Genomic DNA, 23,039 nt, shown 5'->3' on the forward strand with positions numbered 1-23,039 from the left:
AAGTCTTTTCTAATGTTTTCCAAATCTCCTTTCAGGAATCATTGAACGCCATAACCATGCAATGATGGTGAAATCTTTTGTACCCCACCTCTGAAACTTGGGATCTGTCATTTTGAGAGTTTTTTTTTGTTAGGTGTCTTGCTTTCCCTTTACATTTCAAAGTTGTTTTCATGAGTTGAAAATTATTTCAAATAATTCTTTTCTTGCAACTTGTAAATCGTAAGAATGTTTGGTATTTATGATTTAGACTTGTAATCATCTCTTTCATCTTTAACGCCAACCGTGGAGAAGAATTTTTTAATTTTTTTTTTCTAGTGACCGGAGAATGGCCGGTGAAATTTTGGGGTCTGACTGGTTTTTTCAAGGCCTCGACAATGGTGTGGTGGTGAGATTAAAAAATAGATGGGATAGGTGCAGTTGTATGAACACTGAATACGAGTGAAAAGTACCTAGTGACTGCAATGAAGGCAGCAACAAATTGATAGATACGGTATAGTTTATACCAGAAAGTGCAGAAATAAAGGGAGAGAAGCACAAAATCAGGTCAATGCAACTAATTCATCTAATTAGTTGCAGCTGCAACTAATTCACCTATTTAAATGCAGCAACTAATTCACCTATTTAAATGCAACAGATTTGACTGCCAAAGGACAGTGAGAGAATAGGGCTCTAGATTCTATTTATAGGGAATTAATTATTAGAAGTGGAGGAGAATTATTTAGATTGCAGTTACTGCATAGGAGTGCTGAGCAGCTCGAATTGCTTACCCTAATTTAATTTCTAGTATTTCTTTATTTCTTTCATAGTATATTGTATTCATGGTTAGATCCCGTTTGATCTCTAACTTTATTACCTAAATAATAATACACTAGTACTTTTCCTTCTTTTGAATTCTTGGTTGTGATTTCTATTCCTAGACCAATTGGATCCTATCAATTGGTATCAGAGCCTGGTTAGATCTTCATCAGTTAATGGTCGTGACGACACGAAGCATTATGGATAATAGAATCGAACTCGTGGAACAGCGAACGAGCATGATGGAAGCAACGATGGAACAAATGCGGCAGATGATGGTAGAAATACACTCACGTCCCCAGATCTCGTTGGATCAGGTTCGTCAACTTATTGTTGAAACACAACCTCGCCGTCGACAAGGGCGTAATCGTAACAACGAGGAAGACGAGTGGAGCGACCAGAGCGCCGATTCATCAGGATCACGGCGTCGCCCAACACGTAACAATGGTGGTCACCGTTCGAGTTTTGGAGGAAGTAGGAGACGATTGGAGATTCCAATTTTCAAAGGGGAAGATGCGTATGGGTGGTTAGTACGAGTGGAACGTTATTTCAGATTGAATGAAATACGTGTGCAGGACAAGGTGGATACGGTGGTTTTGGCGTTAGAAGAGAAGGCTTTGAACTGGTTTCAATGGTGGGAGGAGCAAACACCATTAAGAACGTGGGAAGAGTTCAAAATAGCGGTCCTTAGAAGATTCCAACCTGGGTTATTGCAGAATCCATTGGGACCACTGTTGAGTTTGAGGCAAAAGGGTACTGTGATGGAGTACAGGGACAAGTTTGAAGGACTTGTAGCACCTCTACGTAAGGAGGAAAGGGTGATGTTAGAGTCAATATTTTTAAATGGCTTGAAGGAGGAAATTCAAGCAGAGCTAAAATTATATGAGAGCCATGACTTAACTGAACTAATGGACAGAGCTTTACTCATTGAAGAAAAAAATGAAGTGGTTTGGAAGAGAGGAAGTAGTTGGAGGGACAAGGGAGGTACCACGAGGTTCAAGGATCCTGGTGAGTACAGTGGGTTTAAGAAGGAGAATGAGAAGAGTGGTTCAGTGACTACTGATAGGCCAAAAGGAAGAAGACTTAACCCTACTGAATTGGAGGAAAGGAGTAAGAAGGGATTGTGTTTCAAGTGTGGGGATAAATGGAATAGGGAACATGTGTGCAAGTTCAAGCATATGCAACTGAAATTATGTGAGACAAGTAGTGAAGAAGAGGAAGGAGAAGATAGGGGGACAGAGCAGAAGGAAGAGGTTGAAATAATAGAGGAGTTAAAGACTTTACAACTGTCCTTGCAGAGTAGAGAGGGATTCACTTCCAACAAGTCTTTTAAGGTGTGGGCTGAAATAGGAGGCAGAAGGGTGTTGACATTGATAGACTCAGGAGCTACAAGTAATCTCATAGCTTCTAAATTGGTGACGGAGCTCAGTTTAGCAGTAACGGAGACACCTACTTATGTCATTGAGGTGGGGAATGGAGAGAAGGTGAAGAATCAGGGGGTATGTGAAGAGTTGGAATTCAACATCCAAGATGTTAAGTTCCAACAACATTTTTTTATCATGGAACTAAGTGGTTCAGAGATGGTGTTGGGCATGGACTGGTTGGCCAGTCTAGGCAACATAGAAGCAAATTTTGGCAACTTATGCTTGAAGTGGGAAGTGCAGGGGAACAAGCACATTATTCAAGGAGATCCATCCATGTGTAATAGCCAAGTAAATTGGAGAACCATGTTAAAGGCTATTTGTAAGGAAGGGATGGGATTCTATGTGCAAGGATTAGAAGAAGAGATACAGGGAGATGAAAAGTTGAAAAATCTTATTCAAGATTTAGTGAGTAACTCAACGAGTCATCCTGGTTATCAACTAAGAGGTGGTAAACTGTTTCATGAAGGTAGGATAGTGATTCCAAAACAATCACCCAGGATTGCTTGGATCCTACATGAGTTTCATGATACTGCCACGGGAGGACATTCAGGCTATCAAAGGACTTACAAGAAAATTGCAGGCTTGGTGTATTGGGAAGGAATGAGGAAATGCATCAAGTCCTATGTAGAATCTTGTGAAGTTTGCCAAAGGAATAAATACCAAACTTTGAGTCTTGGTGGTCTTCTACAACCATTACCGATTCCCACTCAATTGTGGAGTGATATATCCATGGATTTCATTGGTGGATTACCCAAAGTTCAAGGAATAGATACTATTATGGTAGTGGTTGATAGGTTGACTAAATATGCTCATTTCTTGCCTGTGAAGCATCCTTACACAACCAAGGATATAGCAGAACTATTTGTCAAAGAAATAGTCAGACTGCATGGATTTCCTAGTTCAATAGTTTCCGACAGGAACAAAGTTTTTCTGAGTTCGTTTTGGACAGAGTTGTTCAAACAGGCTGGTACAAAGTTGAAGTACAGTAGTGCATATCACCCCCAGACTGATGGACAGACCGAGGTAGTGAATAGATGCGTCGAAACATACTTAAGGTGCCTGACCGGGAGGCAGCCTAAAATGTGGCCTAAATGGTTATCTTGGGCAGAATTTTGGTATAATACCAATTACCATGCCTCCCTTAAATCCACTCCTTTTGAAGCCTTATATTGGAGAAGGCCACCAGTGTTAGTTAGAGGAGATGTGCATCTTTCTGCAGTAGAAGAAGTCAACAAACTGACTGCTGAAAGGAATGAAATGATTAGGGAAATGAAGGAGCAACTGCTAAAAGCACAAGACCAAATGCGGGTACAAGCCAACAAGCATAGAAGAGAGGTGGATTATCAGGTAGGAGATAAGGTTTATTTAAAAATCCAACCTTATAAGTTGCAAAAGTTGGCCAAGAGGTTCAACCAAAAGCTAAGCCCGAGATATTATGGACCCTATGAGATAATAGAAAGAGTAGAGGCTGTGGCTTACAAACTCAAATTACCAGAAGATAGTAGAGTACATCCAGTATTCCATGCATCCCTGTTAAAAAAGGCAGTCTTAGCAAATGTAGAAACTCAACCCTTACCTACTTGCATGAATGAGAGTTGGCAATTGGAACCAGGCCCCGAGGAAGCAAGGGACACTAGAGTCAATGAGAAGGGGGAGTTAGAAGTCCTAGTGAAGTGGGAAGGACTACCAGAATTTGAAAATTCATGGGAATTGGTGGAAAAGATGAGACAAGAGTTCCCTGACTTTCTCTTTGAGGTCAAAGAGAGTCTTGAAGGAGGGGGTATTGATAGATACGGTATAGTTTATACCAGAAAGTGCAGAAATAAAGGGAGAGAAGCACAAGATCAGGTCAATGCAACTAATTCATCTAATTAGTTGCAGCTACAACTAATTCACCTATTTAAATGCAACAACTAATTCACCTATTTAAATGCAACAGATTTGACTGCCAAAGGGCAGTGAGAGAATAGGGCTCTAGATTCTATTTATAGGGAATTAATTATTAGAAGTGGAGGAGAATTATTTAGATTGCAGTTACTGCATAGGAGTGCTAAGCAGCTCGAATTGCTTACCCTAATTTAATTTTCAGTATTTCTTTATTTCTTTCATAGTATATTGTATTCATGGTTAGATCCCATTTGATCTCTAACTTTATTACCTAAATAATAATACAATAGTACTTTTCCTTCTTTTGAATTCTTGGTTGTGATTTCTATTCCTAGACCAATTGGATCCTATCACAAATAAACTGCAATTAAGGCGGCTAGGGTTTCGAAAAAATAACCGGAATTAAGGCGGCTAAGGTTTTGAAAAAAGGTACTGCAATTAAGGCAGTTAGGATTTTATGCGAAAGCGAAACCCTCTCGAACGAGAGCTTGTGATACCATGTTGAATCTAAATATTATTTGTGATTATGAATATACAAATATTAATATCTTTAAATAGAGTATTCTGATCTAATAGGCCTTACTAAAGGTCCAAACATGAATTATTAATTCTAGAGACGTTGCTTGTTGCCAACTAAGAATTTGACCATGTAACTCATAGATCGTAATTGTAGTATTATCAACTCATACTCACCATCCGATTAAAAAATAAAACACACTGAAGTCTCAAGTGCATCTCGAAGCAATGGAGACAATGAGCTTGCATAGTCGACTCAACTTGATGAAGCCAAGCAAGATAATTTGGCTGGAACTTGCAGTCCTCGCCTTACAAGCCAATGTTGTGAGGCTGAGTTTCTAAATCCAAATTTTACAAACCACAAAATGCCAAGACCAATGCACGGTCACACAAAAGATAGAATTAAGAATGATTGATTTACTATCAATTGTTGGGCCAAATTCTAAGAGTATATCATTGCCTATTCAAGATTCTTTACTGGACCGCCAGCATCGCCCACTCTCTAGGTGCAAAGACTTGGTTGGGCATGAGAGGGTGTTATGGAAATTCACCTTAATTGAGGTCTTCCCTTAACCACCTTAATTACATAAATTTTGGGTTGTTTTCATTGCATCATCCAACACTTTCACTATGCTAGGTGTGTTTTAGTCCCACATATTGCCTAGAAATATGACATAAGTAATACTTATAATGTTTGGAAATATGGCATAAGTAATACTTATAATGTTTGGAGAGTCATCACCTTACAAATTGGTTTTACGGAATTATATTAAATCTAAGCTCAAATTTATGAATGGCTAAGTGTTAAGATCGACGAAACATAGGCACACAACATAATAGTATTAGGAATGATTGTGTTAGAGATAAATTTAAGATATCACCTTTTCTGGAAGATATTAATACAATATTAACCTAGGTGGTTGGGAATGTGAAATTTCTATAGAAGTCGAGTTAGAAAAGTAGATTAGGGTATGTGTAATTTCTATAGAAGTCCCATTTAGAAATGTAGATTAGGGGGAGGCTAGTAGAGATAGATAGAGACCTAGAAAAACAATGTGACAAATCATTAGTTAGGGTTTTTAAATGATTTTCTCAGATTATTTAAATGATTTTTCTCTACTTGAACGCCATTTGATCCAATTAATCTTCTCTTCTAATCAACTTTTTTTTGTTCCTTATGTTGAAGTTATTTTGGATTATTGGTCATACTAGTTTGTTATGCTTTGGTAGAATAGTGTGTATGCTGAATCTAAAGGTTTAAACATTCCTTCACAGGCCCGTGAGTATGCTAATGAACTTCGTGCTAGTAATAAAACTGCTAGAAGTCTAACCGAAGGTTCCACGGGTTCTGGTCAGAATGCAAATTCTGTTGACACTTCTTCAGTTGCTGATGCTTATGCAAAGTTGCTCACTGTTTTTATCCCACTTATGGTGGATGAGGTGAAAGTTCTTGAAACTTGTTTATCTTCAATAACTTAAAATCATAACTATTCATGATTTATGTTTCAGAGTTCTTTTTTTGCACATTTCATGTGCTTCGAAGTTCCTACACTTGACGGTAATAAATCAGGATCCATTGATGCTAAAGATGACGATGATTTGGGAATTGCGGACATTGATGATAGTGATAGTAAACCCAGTGCAGGTACCTCATCTCAACAAATATCCTTTCTGCATGTCTAAATTTTACAAGTCATCATGGTTTGATTTTCCTCTGTTGTGATCAATTGTTCCATAGTTTGGCTACTTTTTTGTTTAATTTTCCAGGTATAAGTCCTGTGGAGCTTGCAGCTTTAAATGAAGCACTTCAGGATTTGCTTGATGGAATTCAAGTATGCATAAAATAAAATATCTCTCTCTTAACAGTTTGAATTTTTGATATGAGATGTCTAGGAATTTGGGGTAAGGCTTGTTGAAAATAGTTTATTTTTAGGGAAATTCTATTTCCACCTCTTATATGCCTTAGGACCTTCCAAAATTCTAATATTGATCCGTTCGGAAAGGGTCTTTTTGGGTGCGCCTTTCAACCAGAAGGATTCTTTCGAACGTGTGTGTGTGTGTATATATATATATATATATATATATATATATATATATATATATATATATATATATATATATATATATATATAATAGATTCAACTCTAAGTTAGGCTAAACTAACTCCCTTGAATCAAGGAAACAATTCCTAAATTCAAGGAGCTGCCGTAACAGAAACTAACAGAAACAAGCTATCGGAAAAATGATTTGGTTTTGGGAGAAGATGATTTGGTTTTGAGAAGTTGTTGGTAATGCAGTTGGAGCTAATGAATTAACAAGAGATACTTGACATCTACACTTGCTATAATAGTATGTTTGTAATCTAGACTAGCTACAACAGTGTCTAATGGAGATGAGGAGTTGGGGTGCAAAAACAAGAGTTTGAATCAAGTGAAGACGAGGAAAACACGAATGTGATTTAGAAATTTCATTTTGTTTAAGTTTAGAACTTGGTTTAGTCATTTTGACTACTTTTACAATTTGATTTTGATGGGAACTCATTTTGATAGGGGTATACATACTGTTAGAAATTATGCTTACTATGTACATTTTTTTAGTCTTCATAATAGCGGTCATTCCGCTATCCGCTATGCCACTATAGTATTTTGGGGGTTCGGCGCTACGCGTCACTATACGAGATTAACAATCTATTACTGTTATAACAGGAACTAACTACATACTATTATAACAGAAACTAACTGCATGTCAGCTGGCACAGGCGCCAACTGTCATACCTTAACTGAGAATATCTCTAACATATCCCCTTAAACAGGAGGTTCCTGTTTAACTATGGATTCGTCAAAGACCCTCAGTTTGCCTCTGAGATTGATGAAACAAGTTGCAGATAGAGATTTGGTGAGCACATATGCCCATTGGTCTTGAGCTGGAACGTGAGACACTACTAAACTTTTGTTCATTACTTTCTCTCCGACAAAGAATATGTCAAGCTCCATGTGTTTTGTTCTGCAATGGAGATTTGGATTGTGTGTCAAAGAGGTTGTGCTTAAATTGTCGCATAGTATTTAAGGAGTGTGAAACTTAAAGTGTAGCTAAGAGAGAAGAGATTTAAGCCAGAGAATTTCAGTAGATAAAGTGACAAGGGTTATGTATTCTGCTTTTGCACTAGAACGGGCAACTAAATTCTATTTTATGGAACACCATGATACAAGGTTTTAACCTAGATAAATACATGCTCCTGAGGTTGATCTTCTGTCATCTAGGTCTGAGGCCCAATCAAACTCACAAAAGCCTGTGAAAGTGAAGGATTGAATGGGTGAGGCAGGTTGAATAAGGAGACCGTGATGCAAAATAACTTTTAAGGTATCTTAGGATACATTTGACTACCTGGTTTCTTTCAGAAGATCGAGATCGAGATCACCGTTGGCATCACCAGTGCCGCTGTTACCATTGCGACACCATCCACCATTGTTGTCTCGGCCTCATCTGCTGCCATTGTCGTTACAGCGGTCCCCACCGTTGTTGTTTCCGTTATCGCGGCCTCCGCCATTGCTGTTGTCGTTACCCTTACCGCGGCCTCCGCCGTTGCTGTTGCCAAATATTGGAAAATCATCGTCGTTGTTGCTCACGGCCGAACCAGTCAATACTAGCGGTCATCGAGTAAGATTCGCCGCTATTAAATTGGATTGGGTCGTATCATGCCAATTTATAGTGGTGAGTATTCCCATAAGTAGTTGTATCACCACAAGTTAGTCGTAGTATAGTAGTAAGTATTGGGTTTGAACATAAGCATCAAAAAATTTAAAATTTAAAAGTGGAAAAAATTTCATCTTTCGAGCGAAGAAAATAGACCATGTAAGTAGACTATAATCATTGATAAAAGATACACAATATTTGTAATTTGCATGACATATAATTGGTGTCACTCCCCAAACATCACTATGGATAATATCAAAAGGTTGTGTTACATTCAGTTGATGTGTTGGAAAAGGAAGAATTTTACTTTTGCCAAGCTTACCAGGAATGAAGTCAAAACAAATAGCATCAAGAGATGGAGTATGTTTATTTATTTCCAAGAAAACCAAATTTTAGCATCTCATGGAGTACATTAAAATTTGGATGACCAAGACGTTTATGCCACACTTGATAATCAATGGTTGTAGAATTGAACAAAATAGAAGGTAAAGAAAGACTTAGAAACAAAGATAAATTGAGTGGAAAGAGACATTCAACTTTAGATCCCTTCACGATTATTGTCCCTGAGTGTTGAGTGTTGATCCTGCACAAGACAATCAGATTTTGAGAATTGAACTAGACAATCATTGTTAACTAATTAACCAACAGAAATAAGATTTCTAGAGAGACCAAGAGAAACAAAAACATCGGTTAAAGTTGAAGAAATATCACTGGTTGCTTTGATGAGTAGTTGATTTCTATTATCAGGATGTATCTTGAGATTTATTGAATATTTGGTGATATTATTAAGAAATTGAGTTTTGCTGGTTATGTGGTTGGAAGCCCCAGGGACTAAAAGTACCAAGATGAAGATGATTTACTTGAGAATCCCAAAGTAGAGAACGATGAAATGATCATTTTGCGAACCATTTGAAGGGTCAAAGTCTGGACAGCAGCAGACACATATTGTTGGACAGCAGTAGACGAATCAACCTAGGTTGTGAAAGCTGATGCATTACTAGTGTAGTTGACACTCTTTAATAATGTGTCTATCCTTTTTGCAGTAATTGCAAAAGTTTTTTGGAAATTTGAAGGCATAATCTCCAAAGTGCTTACAACAAAAGCACAATAGATTATTTTTGTTCTTCAATGATGTCATTGAGACGGTATTAGGTTCATATGCATCATATTGAAGTAGATACTTCAAAGTCGTATCTCAATTTCATAAGAAATTGATATCGTTTAGTAGTGTTTAAGTGGTTTTCTCCCTTACTCACTCTCTTTACTATATTCACACCATATGCATCCCTTCTTCTTAACGAGACTCTGATACCATACTGGCCGAGAGCCTCACATATTATGAAACCAATCTTAACTGAATCGTCATCAAATAGCCAACTATAGGCATAACACGGACTATAAATTAAAACTGATATTCCATAATATTGAGGACCGTAATATGGATCGAAGGTCAGATGTTTTCTGATACACAAGATCCTCATTTGAGGCAGGTGTAGAGCATACTCGTATCTATGTGGGAAATTATGATATGAATATAGTAACTAAAGCTTTTAGGGAGAAAGAAAAGATATTTAGAACATAGTTTTTCTTGAACTCACAAAGAGGTCTATTTGTGATTGCTTGATGAAAATATGTTACAAGAGCTCTCCTTTTATAGGCAAGGAGGAGCATAAAAGACAAAAGCAACACTATTTACAAGCATGACATTATAGAAATGCCTTTTTTAAAAGCCTGACACCCTTATCTCTAATGCATACATAATGGAATTACTTTTACACAAAAAGACGAGAAAACACTATTCATAAGCAAGCTTATGAAATATAAGGGACACTTGTCACCTAGTCTTTAAAAATGGGTTCATGAGATGGGGACATATTCTGATCGGATAAGTTCTCATCAAAAAAGCAATCTCCAAAACGAGATGACTCATGTTGCCAGATGTCATCCATCATGTATGTGTGATCCATCAATTTTCTATTAGCTTCTTTCACTTGTCCTTCTGAGAATTCAACTTCCATTGGAGAATCTGGATTCTACTGTGTGGCTTGAGTTGAGTTTTCTCCAACTTCTGGTCTTCTGAATTTTCCATGACTTATACAAATTCTAATATCATCAAGGTTCTTTGGGTTATAAAGATTGATGCAGTTGACATATTCCATTAACTCCCTTGTGATATTTGATCAAATGGAGGATCATATATATGTAAGATGATGTAATATGAAATATCCCTTGAAATATTTGATCAAATGATGAAAAAACTTGTTGAGGAAGTCACACAAGATATCCAGATGAATTAGGGCTTCCAAGGCAAACAAGCTTCAAACTCTTGATGAATTCTTGATCAAAATGATAGATGAAGAACATGAGGATCCATATATGATGTCTAGAGTCAACATGAACCATCTCTTGATTGATCACCTTGCATTGAGGGTCTTAAACCCCAGATATGAGCTTGATGGAGCATGGGTGAACACACACTACCTACAAAAGTAACAATCTATATACATTGACATATTTTTGGCATTTTAGTTAGTAAATAATAAAAAACAAAGTATGATACAATCAAATGTGCTTGGTGATCTCTCCCAATGCAAACCCAATGAATGAGGGGTAAGGAGGATGCCAAGGTGTGATCACAAAGCCAATGCATATGATGAGATAGCATGAGGGATCTTAGGGTCAAAATTGGGATCTTACAATAGGATATGAATATTTTGGAAGAAACAGGTTTCTGAATGCTAAACCAGCTGAGACTCCTATGAATCCAAGTGTCAAACTCCTACCCAATCAGGGGGAGCCTCTATCTGACTCAAGAAGGTATAAGAAATTGGTTGGAAAATTGAATTATCTCACAATCACTTGCCCAGACATTTCTTTTGCAGTTAGTGTGGTAAGTCAGTTCTTAAATTCTCCTTGCCAAGAACACATTGATGTTGTCCGGATTCTGAGATACATCAAATGTGTTCCAGGAAAAGACCTCGTGTATGAAGATAAAGGATATATTCAGATAGTTGGATACTCCGATGCTGATTGGACACTGTCACCCATTAATAGACGATCCACCTCTGGGTATTGTGTATTTGTTGGAGGAAACCTTATACCATGGAAAAGTACGAAATAAAATGTAGTTGCAAGATTCAAGCGCCGAGGCAAAGTATAGAGTCATGACAATAGCTAATGTGAACTCATTTGGTTAAAACAGTTGTTCAAAGAACTTCAAATTAAATAAGCAAGACCAATGACACTTGTTTGTGATAATCAAGCTACATTGCACATTGCTTCAAATCCAGTCTTCCATGAGAGGACCAAAAGTATTGAGATAGACTGTCATTTGTCAAAGAGAAGATTGAATCAGGCGACGTAGTCACAAGCTTTGTCAACTCTAATGATGAATTGGCATATGTGTTTACAAAATCTCTGCGAAGTTCCGTAACAAATTATATATATGACAAACTTAGTGCATTTGACTTATATGCTCAAACTTGAGAGGGAGTGTTGATATTTGTAAATATATAATGTTAAGAATATTTGTATATAGAGCAGTCCCACATCGACTATATCATGTAATTATCTGTAATCTCTATATATATAATATAGTCTCCGTAGTTTTTTTAAAACAGATTATTTATTCAAATATCTCTCAGTCTCTTGTATTTCAACAATAGTGATGATAATTGGAATGTGTATTCTTAAAAGAGTGAAAAAGTGGAATGATTAAGTTGTTGCTTGGTTTGTTTGGAATGGGGGCTGTTTAGCAGTTTAACAGGAGTTGTGATAGTGATCGGCCTTTGTTAAATATTTGTAACTAGGTGTAATGAGAAACTCCCTCGAAGGAGAATCTCCTAGTTGTTACAATACAGACACAAGTTTTTCCGTATTTCTCTTCTCTTCCAATTCATTCTCTCTTCCTCACTTGTTATTATGTTTCTGTGGAACCTAAAAATAAGTTAAAAAGACAGCGTTACTATAAAGCTGCTTTATAATTTATATAGTTTCAGGAAGACTTGTATGCTGCTTTACAATTTATATAATTTCAGGAAGACTTCTATGCTGTTGTGGAGTGGGCATGCAAGATTGATCCTTTATGCTGCATATCAATGCACGGAATAACAGAACGCTATCTCTCTGGTCAAAAAGCTGATGCAGCAAGATTTGTCCGCCTTTTGCTTGGTGACCTTGAGTCTCGGATATCTACGATGTTTGCTCGTGTATGTGACTAGCTTTACATAGAATTTCCCCTTACATTTAAAAGATTGCTATATTAACTCAATTCATCTAATGGGAAATCTTTTAGTTTGTTGATGATGCTTGCCATCAGATTGAAAGAAGTGAACGCAATGTTCGCCAAAGTGTCCTACCCTACATTCCCAGGTAAAATGGCTATTTCCCCCAAAAAATCGATATGTTTTTGAATGATAGCTCAGTGTCCACTTTTTAGTTTTTTCCTGTTATACAAAATTTAGAATGTTGACAAAACTAGAATATCCTGTCTACTACATGCATGCAGTGAAAAATTCTCTGTAACCATTGAATATTGTTAAACAGGAGTCATTATCTTCTGTTGTGAACCTCATTAATTTCAAATTAGGTTATTCTGGGTTAGTCTAAATTAGATGAAACTAAATATGCTATCTAAAGTTGCTGATTTGTCTGGAAAGATACTGACATGGCATACAAATAGATGAAAGAGAAAGGTTGATGATGATGTCGTCTAATTAGCATGTTTGCTTGATTATATGCATATCAAGTAGGGCCGGCCCTGTGGCCCCAAATATTAGAGGGCCTAAATTTTTGAAATTTTCAATTTTTTTTATAAATATTAATAAAAATAAATAAAATTTTATTAAAAAAACTCAATAATCGAAAGAAATATTATAATAAAAACTCAATATATACAAAAATCAAGATTGATCAAAACTCAAAATAATTATAATTAAATTTATTTTTAATTTATATATAAATATTTTTTTGATATATTTTTTTTAATTATTATAATTATGTTTTAAAAAAAAGTTGGGTCCATTTTTGTAATTAGAACAGGGCCTCCGATATAATTGGGTCGGCCCTGATATCAAGAATATGTTTAATTGTTTAAATTATCAACTTTATTGATTGCTATTACTTATATTCATGTGAAAACCCAGTGGGTGCTTAATGTTAAAGAAATAGTAAATTGCATAATGCTTCTAATTAAGCCTTGTCTCTTAATAACCCGTACATTTAAAAAAAAATCTAAAAAAGAGTTATTAATTACTCATTCTGTCTCATAAAAAATGTCTTATTTAAGTAATACACAATTCTTAAGAAAATGATTAGATGTGTTGATTTTAATGATAAAACTAATATCATTTACCATAATATCCTTATTAATTATATTTAATAGAGTAGTTGAATACAATGAAAGTTAAAAAATAGAGGTTTAGTAGTGGAAAAATAATAATAAATACCGCATTGTTATTCTAAAAGGACATTTATTTTGAGACAGAAAAAAATGCAAATGAGACATTTTTTATGAGACAGAGAGAGTAATACTAAAATTATTATTTTTTATTATGTATTTATGATAAAGAAAATATATTAATTGTTAATAAGGATAATTTAAAAAATCATCATTCTTTTTCTTTGAGTTATCACATTTTCTGAGATGGAGAGAGTAATATTTCTTTTATATTATATCAAATCAAAGATTCCCAATTTATGAGTGTCCTTTGTTGATTTCCGCATTCATTCTGGTCCGCTCCTAGTAGCCTAATTGCGTCACTGACTTGCCTTTCATTGCAAACTCTAACATCTTCATTTTGTTGGGTTTGAAGGGGTGGATTTAGTCCGACGTTGCTTAGAGTATAATATGTGTAGTGTTTATAAAGTTTTGACAACCCTCACTCTACAAGACGGTTTTGTAGGGATGAGTTACCTCCAATCCAAATTTTCCAAATTTTAAGATAGATTTATTTATTTTTTGAAAACTCGGTATCCGGCATTAGGACCGACTAAACTTGGTGACCAATCTCATGAATCGCTAGCACCTAGTAGAATTTGAAACTGAGACTACACTCTGAGGTCTCAGAGTCTTTACCAATAGGCCAACCTCATTTACGCGTGTACATTCATTTATTTGAATGTAAAGCATGACCATAGACACAAACACACTGCTTGCTTTAGCATGCACACGCTAACACAAGAAATATCTATAATATAGGATAATAGAGGGCATATCAGCTGAAAACATAAAAGATGTTCATCTTGACCATATATGATTTTGGTCAATATTTGATCCTCTCCCTTGTCAGGTGCTCACTTGATCTATCCCTTATATATGTAGTTATGTACGTGTGTATGAAAAGCTTAAAGAGAAATATTTCAAAACTACTGAAATTTCTTGAATGAAAAACCGAAAATCTTTTTAAAAGAATTGTCTTTCAGTCGTTGATCAGTATTTAAATGTTGATCAACTTGCTAAGTGTCCATGAAGTCTTTGTCACATGTCCAAATAATTTAAAAATTATTATTTAGTAGGACATTTGATGAGGAGTGTTTGACACATGTCGTATGAAGGTAGTATGGGTATCTGCGTAGGAAACATCCCAGACACCGCGACACCTCAAGAAGTGTACATGCTTCATCAACCACTATTTTTCAAATTATTACTGGTGTTGACGTGTCAATGTTGCGTATGGTGTCCGAGTTTGTGTCAGTGCTCCATAGGTTGAAGTTGATAAGCTGCCTCCATATTCAAACCAGCTGCACTGTTTAGTTCCAATTTGTATTTAATGTCTCAAGTTTCCAGCCTTAACTAATGTTTTAATCGTTTTCTTATAGATTTGCAACCCTTGCAACACGGATGGAGCAGTACATTGCTGGCCAGTCCAGGGATTTGGTTGACCAAGCGTACACAAAATTTGTAATTGATTCCTTTTAAGCTTTGCGTTGTTTTGTGCCATCTCAGATTGAACTTACATGATAGGTCTAATTGATTCCTTTTAAGCTTTGCGTTGTTTTGTGCCATCTCAGATTGAACTTACATGATAGGTCTAGTTAATTTTAATGTACTCGCTTTCCTAAAATTAAGAGTATTATAACAATCTAGTTAATCACCCTGCCACTCTTGAATATGTTTATCTACTACCTGTATTTTTCCTTCATAATTGAGGCTGTGGGAGAAGAAATCTTTTTTCATGTTTGTAATGCATTTAATTAGAAGTCCCCCCAAGCTTTTTCTTTTCATTTTAATAATATTAGTTAGAGTTGAGCAGTTTGGGTTTGGGTGTGGGTGCTGGGGTGCCAACCTAGTTAGGATGTCAATGCCTTCATCTTTTGCTTCGCTTTAACTTTTTGCTTAAAAAAAATAAACTTGGAATATATTGCAAGTTATAATCCTATGGTTTCTGTTTGTGAACATTCTTCAAGGTTGTATAGTGTCCTTGTATCTATATAGGTTTATGCTTTTGACTTTTGAGAGGGTTCATTTTTTCATGATGATAGTCTCCTCCTTGTATCTACTTAGTTTATGCCTCTGACTTTGGAGAGGCTTCCTTGTTTCTTTTGACAATAGGTGATTACCTAATTGTCTTATTCTTCATTCTTATTTTCTCTTAAGCTGCATTTGGTGTAAAGAATATAATGTCATTTAATAAGCGGTCAAAAAATACCTGCAGTACCATAGGTGTTGTTTCCACCAAAAAGCACATTTTGCATATAGTTATGGCTATGAGCAATTATGAATATTTTTGGCAAAGAACAACACCCATAGTACTTTGGTAAACTTTTTCCTAAATACATGATAATTAATTTGATTATGAAAATACCATAATGTTTTCAAATATTTAAATAGGAAAAAAAAATTGTTTTGACTGTTTCCTATACCCTTGTTGGACCGTAATGAAGAACTGATACTCTTAAGTCATCTGCATTGAGTTGATTAATACCAAGGGTGATTTCAATTGTTTGTTGCTTACCCTCTTGCCTGCAGTTCAAGTATTCAATATTTCTTTTTGTTTTGTTTGTCACTTTGTTTTCCGTCATCTGTTTCAACAATATGTAATTAATATCGGCATATTGTTTGTTGATGGTTTTGTCGCTTGACAGGTTAGCATAATGTTTGTAACTTTGGAAAAACTTGCACAAACAGAGCCAAAGTATGCAGATATTTTTCTTATAGAGAACTATGCTGCTTTTCAGAATAGGTTTGTTACCATTTCCCATGCAAAGAAAAAGCTCAAGGCTGCTTCAATTTTCCCTGTATGTTAAGTTGATTCTGTATAAGAAAACACAGATTTTCACTTGTTACTTTGTTCATTTTGCTCAGTTTGTATGACCTAGCCAATGTGGTGCCTACTTTGGCCAAGTTTTATCATCAAGCTAGTGAAGCGTATGAGCAATCATGCTCGCGCCATATTAGCATGATTATCTATTATGTAAGTATTTCTTCTATATTTTGTTTTGGTTGTTGATCATACTTGAATTTCTACCCTGTTAGAAATATCTCATTATCCATTTTTTGCCTTGGAAAGCAATTTGAACGCCTTTTCCAGTATGCTCGAAGGATTGAGGACTTGATTTTCAATAATGTTGCACCTGAAGAGGTTTGTTGGTTTCAATAATCTTTCATAGATCTTGCTTTACAACATTTGAATATATCAGAGTTTTTTCTTTAAACATATTTGCAATGTTTCTCCTAAATTATAGAACTAATCATTGTTCTTCAATTCCAAAAATTCTTTTTGAGCATCAAGTATAAAGTATGGAAATGAAAGGTTACACTAATAGTTGGAGTTATCCTTGAAGTATTAGCAATGAAAAGCATACAAACTTCATGTATTCACTTGTCATTAGTTACTCATTTTCATTCAAGTTGGTCTATAAATCGGCTCTTGTCTATTCATTCTTAAAGTGTAAACTGAGAGAGAAGTATCTGCTTCCTTGTCCATACTCATATTGTTTCGTGATTTTTTCATATTGTTTCCTGATTTTGTATTAGAGTATATGTTAGATCTGTTGTTGAGCTTCTTGCATTGTCCAAGCTCATTGGGTTTGGGATTGGAATATTGTTTTAATTGCACTCCACCCCTAACCGCCATAATTGCAAAATTCAGGTTGTTGAATTTCGCTGCTTCCAACAACTTCATTGTATTGGGTGAGAATAGGTGTGGGTTTAGCTCCTTATTGCCTAGAGATATGATTTTATTAGGGCGTACTATAAGTTTGGGTAGTCTTCATCTTATAAATCGGTATTATAGGGATGAATTGGGTCAAACCCATATTCTAAAATGTTATACGACCTTCTAGAATCTACTGGTGTTGTTTTGTTTTTTTGGAATTAATGTTTGTATTGGGATTTGTAGCAAATACATTCATCTACCTAGTTAGCCATATACCTAGGTATTCTATCCGTTTCTTTTTAAATGTCACTTTTTTGAAAAAAAACTGTTTTTTTTAATTGTCATTTGCAAAGTTCAAGGTAGTATAATTGCACTTTTGTTAAAATTACCCTTAGGTGATTATTATAGAGAAAGAGGAAAAGTAAAATAAATATAATAAATAATTAAAGATATTATAGGTAAAAGGAGAATTATTATTTGAAAAGTAACAATATGATTAGCTTTCTTGGTATATGTAAAAAGTAAAAAAAATGACACTTAAAAAAGAACGGAACATTTCTCATTTTCCATAATCTAAATCTTTCTCTTCTCAAATTTTCTATGATCTTCATCTTCAAATGGACATGACATCTATCATGTCTTTTAATTTAATTTATTTACTTTCTTTTGCTCAAAAGTTACAGAGTTACTGCACACCATTGTATGACTTGAAGGGTTTTATGTTTGCACCTCTGAAATTTTCATTTTGTGTTTATTTTCTTATGTATGAAATATACAGCCGAACTTGACATCTACATCCTGATATTTCACTTTCCTTAAATTTCAGATTCCTTTCCAGCTTGGGTTGTCAAAAGTGGATTTTCGGAAGATGCTAAAGGCCAGTTTGTCTGGGGTAAGTCTATCTTTTTTTATAACCCTTTTGCAAGTTGCATAATTTGTGAATTGACTTTGTTTTTCTAAATAGATGGACAGGTCCATTGGTGCAATGTATAAGAAATTGCAGAAGAATTTGACTTCAGAGGAACTGTTACCTTCCTTGTGGGATAAATGCAAGGTATGCATATTCACGTTGGCATGGCTTAATTGGTACATATTGAAGTTCTGATTTTCGTTTCCTCAAACTATGGCAGAAGGATTTTATTGATAAGTATGACAGTTTCGTCCAACTTGTGGCCAAGATTTACCCTGCTGAGTCAGTACCTACTACACAGGAATTGAAAGATCTTTTAGCTAACATGTAAAGGTTTATCTGTGTACACATTTTCTCATTCTTTTTTTACTGAAATGTAATTTACTTAATGAAATGCATTCTTTTTTTACCAAGATGAAAGGTAATTTACTTAATGAAATGCATCCTTTTTTTTTTACTAAGATGAAATGTAATTTACTTAATAAAATGCACTCTTTTTTTTACTAAGATGAAAGGTAATTTACTTGATGAAATGCATTTTTGTGCTTTAGTTACTTGAAGCAAGCATTTGATTTATAATCGTTTTTATTTTTTTTAAATGGATATAAACAAGTCGGTTATATCCATATCCGATTTAGAATTAATTTTTATTTAAATTTTAAAAAAAATAAATTCTTTTAAAGCACTTTTTTATTTTTAGTTTTTTCTTCAAAAAGAAATATTATTTTTCAAAAAATAAAATCTCTGAATATATATATATATATATATATATATATATATATATATATATATATAAAAGTAAATCTTTTCTTTCTGAGTTTGTTTTTCAAAAATAAAATTTTCAGATATTTTTTTTTCAAATAATATAAAAAAACCTTTTTTTTTCAAAAAAGAAAATCTTATTTTAGATATGAATATTCAAAAAAATTATAAATTTTTTTTTTAATTTTTTTATAAAATAGACAAATTTGATTTTTATTTTAGATATGAATATTCAAAAAATAAATTTGGTTAAAATCATATTAAAAAAATATAAAATATATAGATTTGGTTAAAATTATATTAATAAGTAATCGGTTTTAATAATCAAATTTAAATATGAATATGAATAATTGGTTAATTTGAGTATGCCTAATTTGAATGTATCGTCTTGAGAATGTGATGAGTATATATATCCAACAATCTGATATTAATTATTTTATTTAACTTTTAATTATTTCTTATATCATTACTTTTAAGTAACTACTACTTAATATTCTTATGAAAAATTAATCACATTGGAACATTTTCAACTCCATATCTAATTTGAATTTGGGAAAATGTATTGCTTGTATGGTTGGTGGACAATTTCTTGATATTTAAGTAAGTACTTTTTGAACGTTAATATTTATTGAGTCAGTGTGATTAACTCATTCAAATTTTTATCAATATAGTATTCCGTATTTTTTAAAAATTGCGATTGTTTAGTCACTATAATTATTTTGAAATTTGTACTTGTGTGAATTGTATTGATTGAGACGTGCTAATTCAATAGTAATAGTAAGAGTTATGTTTATTTAGTCAGGTAATTATTTTGAAATTTGAACTTGTGTGAATAGTATTGATAAGTGTTAGTTCACTGCTAAGATTTTGTTTTGTAATTCTAAAACTTTAAAATAGATAACAAATTCTTTTTAAAGGTGGTTGGAAAATATTATCAATATATTTTATTTAATAAAAATTAATAATTGAATTCGATGTATAGGAAAATAATTATTCCAATGGTTAATTATTTTAAAATAATAGAATATACAATAACTAATCGCAACTTAAAAAAGATTCAGAGTAATATAGTCATCAATTCAAACTAAAATAAATTTTATATTACATTTTTAAAAATAGACTAAATTATAGTTTTGGTTCTTCTATTTTGTCATATTAATGAAATTAGTCTTTCTATTTTAAATTCAAACAGTTTTTGTCCTCTATTTTAAATTTAAACAATTTTAATTTTATCTACAAAGTTAAATAACATATTTATATATAATGGTTTGTCATGTTTTATAAATAATTTATCATTTAAAAAATAAAAATATCGTTAATTTAAAATTTAAAATTATAAAAGAGGGATCAAAATTATTTTTAATTTGAAATAGAGGATCAAAAATATTTAAATTTAAAATACAGGGATCAATTATGTGAATCACGTAAAATAAGAGATCAAAATTGTAATTTAATCTTAAAAATACGGTATTAATTAATAGCACATCACAGATTATGAATAAAGTTTATAATTAATAGGTTAATTTTTAATGAATTTTTAGCAGAAAATAACATTAGTAATTGAAAATGAAATATTGTTTTCAAAAGATAAATAATTAAAAAGTTGAAGTAGATTCAACATGTCACATATCTAATTTGCTCAAAGAAAAAAAATAAAATAAATTATGTTGTTATAAATCAGTGCAATAAAGAAAACCACAATAGATACTAATATAATCTAATATGTATAAGTATAACTTATGTATCTTAATTTTTTAAATGATTTTTCTTAAATCATGTTATAAGTTTTGTTGGAGACATCTCATTAACATTTCATTTTAGCATTTTTAACCAAGATGCAAATTAACTCTAGAGATAACAACATATAATCGTGTATGTGAAAATAATATTTTAAATATACACCAAATTTTTGAAGAGATTGTCCTGATTCATATTAATATCAGCCAAAATGAGACAACAATAGAAAAAAAAATTGTACCCATTGAAATTTTTAAAGAAGAAAATTTTACTTAAATAACTCATTTTTTTAAAATAAATATCTAAATTAATCAATTTTTTATATATTTCTAAAACTAACTCATTTAAAAAAAAAAATCAACACAAATAAGACGCTAATCAATTGATAACGGTATACAACACATAAAAGAAAACGCAATTCAATTGGTGACAGCGTACAACTGTCTCCTATGTGTTTATACATTATCGTTAATTGAATTGGTGTTTTCTCTTATATGTTATACACTGTTGTCAGTTTGATTGACATTTTCTTTGTGTTATAAATATTTTTTTGAAAGTATGTCACGTGAGAAAGTGGATTAATTTGAATATTTATTTTAATAAATGGATTATTTAAATTATTTTATCAAAATATGGATGAAATTCTATGATTAGATAAAATAAAAGATAATATCAAAAATATAAATATTTTGTTAAATACTACTTTGCGATATGACATTTGTCTCAAACATAATTCTTCATCTAAGTAATCATAAATTGAGTATCATGACATAAACTTGACTATTGATCAATATTTTAGAACATCAATTTTGAGAGAATCCTACTTGACACCTCCACACTTATACTTAACACCCCACATCTCTCAAAATGACTATTTATTTCTTTAAATGAAAAAAAGTTAATTTTAGATTTTTTTTTGTAATTTATATCGATTTTTCAAAAATATGGGTATAAAATCAAAAGATTTTTTTTTAAAATCTATGATTTTATACCCGATTTTTCAAAAACACAGTATAAAACTATAAATTATGGAAAAACATTTATATTTTATCTCTGTATTTTAAAAATTTGGACAATCCTATAATACAAACCAGATTTATCAAAAGTTTGATAGTGTTAACTTTGTATTTTTTTATATTGTAAAAAATAGTCTACTGAATTTATCAAAAACTATGACACTCCCTTACATCATATACCAAAATTTTGAAAAAATCAATGACATCCTACAAGACTACATAAGCATGTTTCATGACTAGACTAGCACACTAAAATTGAACATGGGGTGTTGAAAATTTATCATGGTGAGAAATTAACTAAGCTAGAATTATGTGATAATTGAATTCGGTGAAAATAACATACGGTGTGAAGTTTATGAGTGGTGTGCATAATTCTAGTAAATCTTTTAAGTATGTTTACTCATATCTATGGGATCCGATAAGGGTGGCAACTCATGGGGGATGAGTTCTATTTATTCTTTATTGTTGATTATTTCTCTAAAAAAGTATGGGTCTACATTCTGTAAAGTAAAGTGACACATTTGAAAAGTTTAATGAATGGTATATTTTTGTAGTGAATTAATTGAAAACTAAATATTATCAATGACTTGAAGTTTGTTTTAGAGTAGTTTAATGAGTTTTGCAGGAAACATGCTATTAAGAGGCATATAATTATTGGTGGAACACCTCAGCAAAATGGCTTAGTTGAACCCATAAATATAACTATTTTAGATAGAGTTGGGTGTATGTTGCTAAATATAACTATTTTAGAGAGAATAAGGTGTATGTTGCTAGGAAATGAGTTACCAAAGAGTTTATGGGATGAAGTTGTTACTATACAAATTTATTTGATTAATAGATGTTGATCGTGAATAAACTTTAAGAAAGACGCTCAAGAGTATATTACTACACAAGAAAACACGAAGACTCTCGAAAACAAAATATGGAACTCATGAATCTTCAAAACGAGACTGTTTTCAAACAAGGAGAACCATCTCATTAATAACAGACACGATTCAGACGAAAAATCCAATAGGATTTGACCAAAAATCAATTAAATCCCAAAACAATAAATCAAATCTTTTTCACTAAAATCAAATTCAAATCTTTTATTTAAACCATATCCAATTAAATATTCTCCAAACAAACTTATAATTTAAAATCTTTACTAGACAAATTTGAATTAAATATTTGCAAACCTCTAATTGAACTAATATAGAAC

At 32.9% G+C, this 23,039-nt stretch overlaps 1 protein-coding gene and 1 long non-coding RNA gene across 2 annotated transcripts in view; one reads left to right on the plus strand and one right to left on the minus strand.

Moving 5' to 3' along the window:
• LOC127085348 (exocyst complex component SEC3A) overlaps positions 1–18,795 on the plus strand; it is a 47,750-nt gene extending 28,955 nt beyond the window's left edge. The window contains exons 14-25 of the mRNA XM_051025868.1: positions 5,898–6,062; positions 6,132–6,267; positions 6,390–6,454; positions 12,353–12,523; positions 12,610–12,686; positions 15,135–15,216; positions 16,401–16,498; positions 16,621–16,729; positions 16,826–16,897; positions 18,240–18,305; positions 18,378–18,467; positions 18,544–18,795. Of these exons, the coding sequence (XP_050881825.1) occupies positions 5,898–6,062; positions 6,132–6,267; positions 6,390–6,454; positions 12,353–12,523; positions 12,610–12,686; positions 15,135–15,216; positions 16,401–16,498; positions 16,621–16,729; positions 16,826–16,897; positions 18,240–18,305; positions 18,378–18,467; positions 18,544–18,654 (1,242 nt within the window). The 3' untranslated portion in view covers positions 18,655–18,795. The remainder of the gene's footprint in view (positions 1–5,897; positions 6,063–6,131; positions 6,268–6,389; positions 6,455–12,352; positions 12,524–12,609; positions 12,687–15,134; positions 15,217–16,400; positions 16,499–16,620; positions 16,730–16,825; positions 16,898–18,239; positions 18,306–18,377; positions 18,468–18,543) is intronic.
• Positions 7,021–9,921, minus strand: LOC127085349 (uncharacterized). Its single transcript, XR_007789102.1, has 3 exons — positions 9,176–9,921; positions 8,007–8,898; positions 7,021–7,911 (listed from the first exon to the last, which is right to left on the minus strand). It is a non-coding gene; the product is annotated as an uncharacterized LOC127085349 (long non-coding RNA).
• Positions 18,796–23,039: the final 4,244 nt, after the last annotated feature.

Source organism: Lathyrus oleraceus, chromosome 5 (genome assembly GCF_024323335.1).
Source record: "Lathyrus oleraceus cultivar Zhongwan6 chromosome 5, CAAS_Psat_ZW6_1.0, whole genome shotgun sequence".
In the NCBI taxonomy this organism is placed as follows: domain Eukaryota; kingdom Viridiplantae; phylum Streptophyta; class Magnoliopsida; order Fabales; family Fabaceae; genus Lathyrus; species Lathyrus oleraceus.